At 32.8% G+C, this 4444-nt stretch overlaps 1 protein-coding gene across 1 annotated transcript; it reads right to left on the reverse strand.

The window, feature by feature from the left end:
- Positions 1-301: 301 nt before the first annotated feature.
- LOC118644743 lies at positions 302-4444 on the reverse strand. The gene is made up of 2 exons (XM_036284068.1): positions 649-4444; positions 302-488 (listed from the first exon to the last, which is right to left on the reverse strand). The coding sequence occupies exon 1, from the start codon at positions 3022-3024 to the stop codon at positions 1408-1410; it is 1617 nt and encodes a 538-aa protein (XP_036139961.1). The 5' UTR covers positions 3025-4444; the 3' UTR covers positions 302-488; positions 649-1407.

The following is a 4444-nucleotide window of genomic DNA, read 5'->3' on the forward strand; positions in this document are numbered from 1 at the left end:
TTGTAAAGAGTATAAAATGCCATAAAACTTTCGTATAGAACATTTTTTCATAAACCTTATATTTTCAAAAATATTCGCAAAAAACGAAAAAATGCGTTATTTTCGAGGAGTGGTTTCAACCCCTAAACGTCGAGATACGCAGATAAAAAAAAATATGGGTCTAATATTTTTTTTATGTTCTACAACATATCCAAAGCTCATTAAAATCGGTGAGGGACAGTTCTGTCCGTTCCCTTGTAAGTGTAACGACTTATTTTTTATTATTAAAACTACCTTTCTTTTTCTTATTATTTGCTATATATTTTTTTTGTAAATTTTTTTTTGGAACTATAGGAAACGGAGGAACTTCTATGACATTGTCATCTTCTGACGATTCATTTTTCTCATTTTTCTGGTTCGTTTTAACATTTCGTCCCTGTCAGAACCAGTTGGCACATCCGAGAAAATTTCGGCATCTGTTAATTTTTCCCTAGCTTTCTCGTACGATGCTGAAAGTAATAAGCATTATATAATTTATAATACTTATATAATTTAATACATTATATAATTTATTTACTCATTTTAAAAACAATATAATCTATTTTGATACAAGTGAACATTTATTAATAGAACATCCTAAACTTCAATAAAATAAAAAAAGTAGCTTACCCGTGCTGCCTAAAATTCTTTTAATTGGAACTTCGAGCCAAAAGTCCTGACAGTCTTCCATCAATCTGACTGCTTTATCATAGCGTTTTTGCGACGTGAATGTTGGCCATCGGGCTTTAGACGCATCACTGTTAATCCACAAGTTTGGTATTATTTGAATACCATCGTCAAATTCGACGATAACATAGTTCTCCAAATCCGTCATTATCTAAATTGCGACATTACAGTTTTAATCATTTTAATCTAAATGTAACAGTGGCAGTACTGCAAATTTATTATCTAAATATGGCAATTTCATATATTTCTTATCAACATTTCTTAGTGGCCACGAATTCAACTCCGACAAATTATGAACCAAAAAGATACCGAGAATAGCAGAATCACAAGGTACCGAAAATAGATTCTCTTTTTTTTAAATTCATTGCCAATGATTACTGGAATTTTTCGTTGTGAGCAATATGCAATATTTTGTATCAAAATAATAGTCCCGTCATTTAAACTGCAACAGTTATCCGCACAAGAACGAGCACGTAAACTCATACTTGACGATTTATCACTTTATAAAGCGGATCAGTACAACCGAACAAAAGCGGTCCATCGGTATGAACAGATTCAATATTTAGAGAAAATTCAACAGTCTGCGGTATCAGTGGTGCAAGTACTGATTGATTTTTTTCTTGTTCAGCACATCTTTGTACAATTTGTTGTAGAGGTTGATTAGATTTCTTAGTAGTTTTTTAAACGTTTGCATATGATTTTCTAGTAAATAAATGCACTAAAATGCTGAATGGGACCAAATTTCTTAATATATGAAATGAGATGCTCAGCCTGATGAATATTTGACGATATATTGTGAGCCCCATACAGCAACTGAAAAGATGAAATAAAATGTTCCATAAGTTCTTGTGCGTAATCTAATAAATCGTGTAATTTTTCATCGCTTATAATTCTCACTGCCACGTGCAATGTCACAAAGTGATTGTAAATGTCACGACGTAATAATCGTAATGCTACTGGTCCTATATACAATAAAATTTGTCGGAATTCAGTAGCTTTCCACAATTTTATAAACTTTAGTGATCTCGGCTTTCTCGCAAATTCAACAGGAATGTACGGTGTAATCTCATTTAAATGAGAAGATATTCGCTCGACTTTGACATTTGGAAGCCGATATTGCAAGTCGCCGTTTATTAATAGGTAGAGCATTCTGCGCATGATACCTAAATACAATAGATGCATTGGGTCAGTTGGCACGTTTGTTACTGGACCAAAACCAGGAATTTCGACTAAACAACTGGTAATTCCGGGATTGTGGTATTCGTTGTCGACTTTGTTTCTAAAATCATCATCTGTTCTTTTATTAGCACGGATTTGTGGAAAACACACTCTTCCATTAATATATTCGACAATGCAAGAAGAACAGCTTGAATATCCTGAGTGCCCTTTTGTGCACAAAACAAATGATTTTGCGGGCATGTCGCAGATTAATGAGTCAATAGTACATTGCAATTGGATACCTTTAATACATATTCCTTCCGTGCACAGATGTTTTGCTTCCGTCACAAAATTCTTTAAGAAATTATTGACATCCTTTGGTTTTTCTTCTCCGTAACATATGCCAATTACAAAAACATTTTTGAATGGTTTCACGGATCCCAATATAGGCCACAGCTGTTTCTGCGATGACTTTGACAATGGCAAACCGTCGATATTGATAGATATTTTGATGAGACCTTCCGGCATAGTTGACATACGAGATACAATAGATTTTATCCCCTTTAATAAGCCTACATGGCAATATTTTCCAGGAAGGACATTTCTTATTTTTATATTTCTTGGCGTACTTAACAATGATCGCGGATCCAAAGGCAAATTTTCGTGAACAGGATATTCTTTCAATTTTTTTAGCAGTGGTTTCAATGCGACGTGTGAGATATTAAACTGAACTGACCAATTTGCAAATTCTTTTAAATTATCTCGTTCTCGAATATTGTCATCACTTTCATCCTCAGTTAATGTATCTTGTGCAAGGTCTTCATTCACTTCGTTAATTCTGTGATCTTCATCAGCCGTCATTTCTTCATATTCCCATTTTTCTTCTTCAATTTCTTCCTCCTGTTTCTTCTCTTCCACCTTATCCCATTCTTCAACGTCCCGATTATTATGCTCTTCTTCCTCTTCCATAGCTCCACATTTATCTATTTCCATATCTGTCAGTACTTGTTTGCCTGTTTGTTCGCAGTTTACAACAGTAGAACTATATTGCGGTTTCTCATTCGGAAGTGATTCAAAATGTGAATCTATTATCATATTCGCTTTTTGTTCTGCAAGTCTACGGATCTGTTTCTCAGAGATATTCCAAATACTTTTTCGCATTTTGTACCATGGAATTTATTGTGTAATTGAATTGAATTACATCATGCACTTGACATTTTTATCAATAAACAAGTGGACGTGTTGCAACCATAAAAAGTGAGTATCAAAACAATTTTTACTGGTAACTTTAGTTTAGTAACATATATAATGAGACGATTAAAATTTTTTAAATGTTTAGTACTTTATTAACAAAATGGCTAATTAAAAATAAAATATATATATCACTGCACGGGTGAATCAATGTAACAATCAATATTATGACCCGCTTTCGAATAATACGCAAAATAATTATTGAAATAGCGACATGATTTGGCAATTAGAAATATGTCAAAATTTCAAAATAAATGTTTGAAATCTCTCGTAAATAGAATTCACAAAAATTTACAAAAAAATACAAAAATTTCAAATGCTTATTTTAAAATTTTAACAGGTATTTAGTCTTCCAAATCGTGTCATTATATTTCAATAATTATGTTAGGTATTATTCCAAGGCGAATTGTAATTGTATTGATTCATCCGGCAGCAAACGTAAGGAAGAATATTCCTGTAAAGAAACTACTTATACTTCGTTCAACGAGAGACTGTAGCACCCTCGGACGAAAACTCGTCTAAAGAAAGCCCCCTTCTACACCGCTATATTGCTCATACAGCTTACCAGAGTCAGTAACGAGTGGTATCGGGCCCCTCTGAGCGTCATGTCCTCCCCACTTGGCCCGCCTATGCGCGGAGGTGCTACAGTCTCTTGTTGAACAAAGTATAAAAATGTATGTTCCAAAAATTTGACGTAAAATTCCATTATTGTTTATTCCATCCCTTACACCATTTCCGAGCACTCAAGGCACCCCTTAATAATGAATCGTAGTGCGAAATTTTAATTTTAATTTTTTTATTTTCAGGATCAAAATAGAGAAACTGTGAATGAAAGTTGTATTCATAAAATATACAAATTAAAATTAAAAATATATTTAAATTTTTATTATAATAAAATAAAATATTTAAAACTTATGAGTGCAGCAATTGAAAAACAACGGTTACAGTTTTGATTTAACACAACTATATGTATTTGTGCTTTTACATATTTCTTTAATTTTATATTACAGAATATCGTATGGCAATCCCAAAGAGAATTATAAAATGATTGTTATTCCGCATACAGCACAGAATTTTTCAAAAAGCTACAGAATGTTCAGGATCTTTCAGAAACCTTGCTTTCAATACTATTTCAACCTTTCTAAAAGCTTTCTGAAACATTCTGTGCTGTATGGGTCTTGAAGATGACGTACATAATCATTGCAAGTTATCGTACCCAAGCTCAACAACAGTTATATACAAATGCACATATACAGTTGTAATTCCAAAATACATTTTTATAAGCATTAGCAAAAACTCGTGAAAAAAGGAAATCACGATGTTCCCAGGT

The sequence above is a fragment of the Monomorium pharaonis genome, chromosome 3 (assembly GCF_013373865.1).
Source record: "Monomorium pharaonis isolate MP-MQ-018 chromosome 3, ASM1337386v2, whole genome shotgun sequence".
Classification (NCBI taxonomy): Eukaryota; Metazoa; Arthropoda; class Insecta; order Hymenoptera; family Formicidae; genus Monomorium; species Monomorium pharaonis.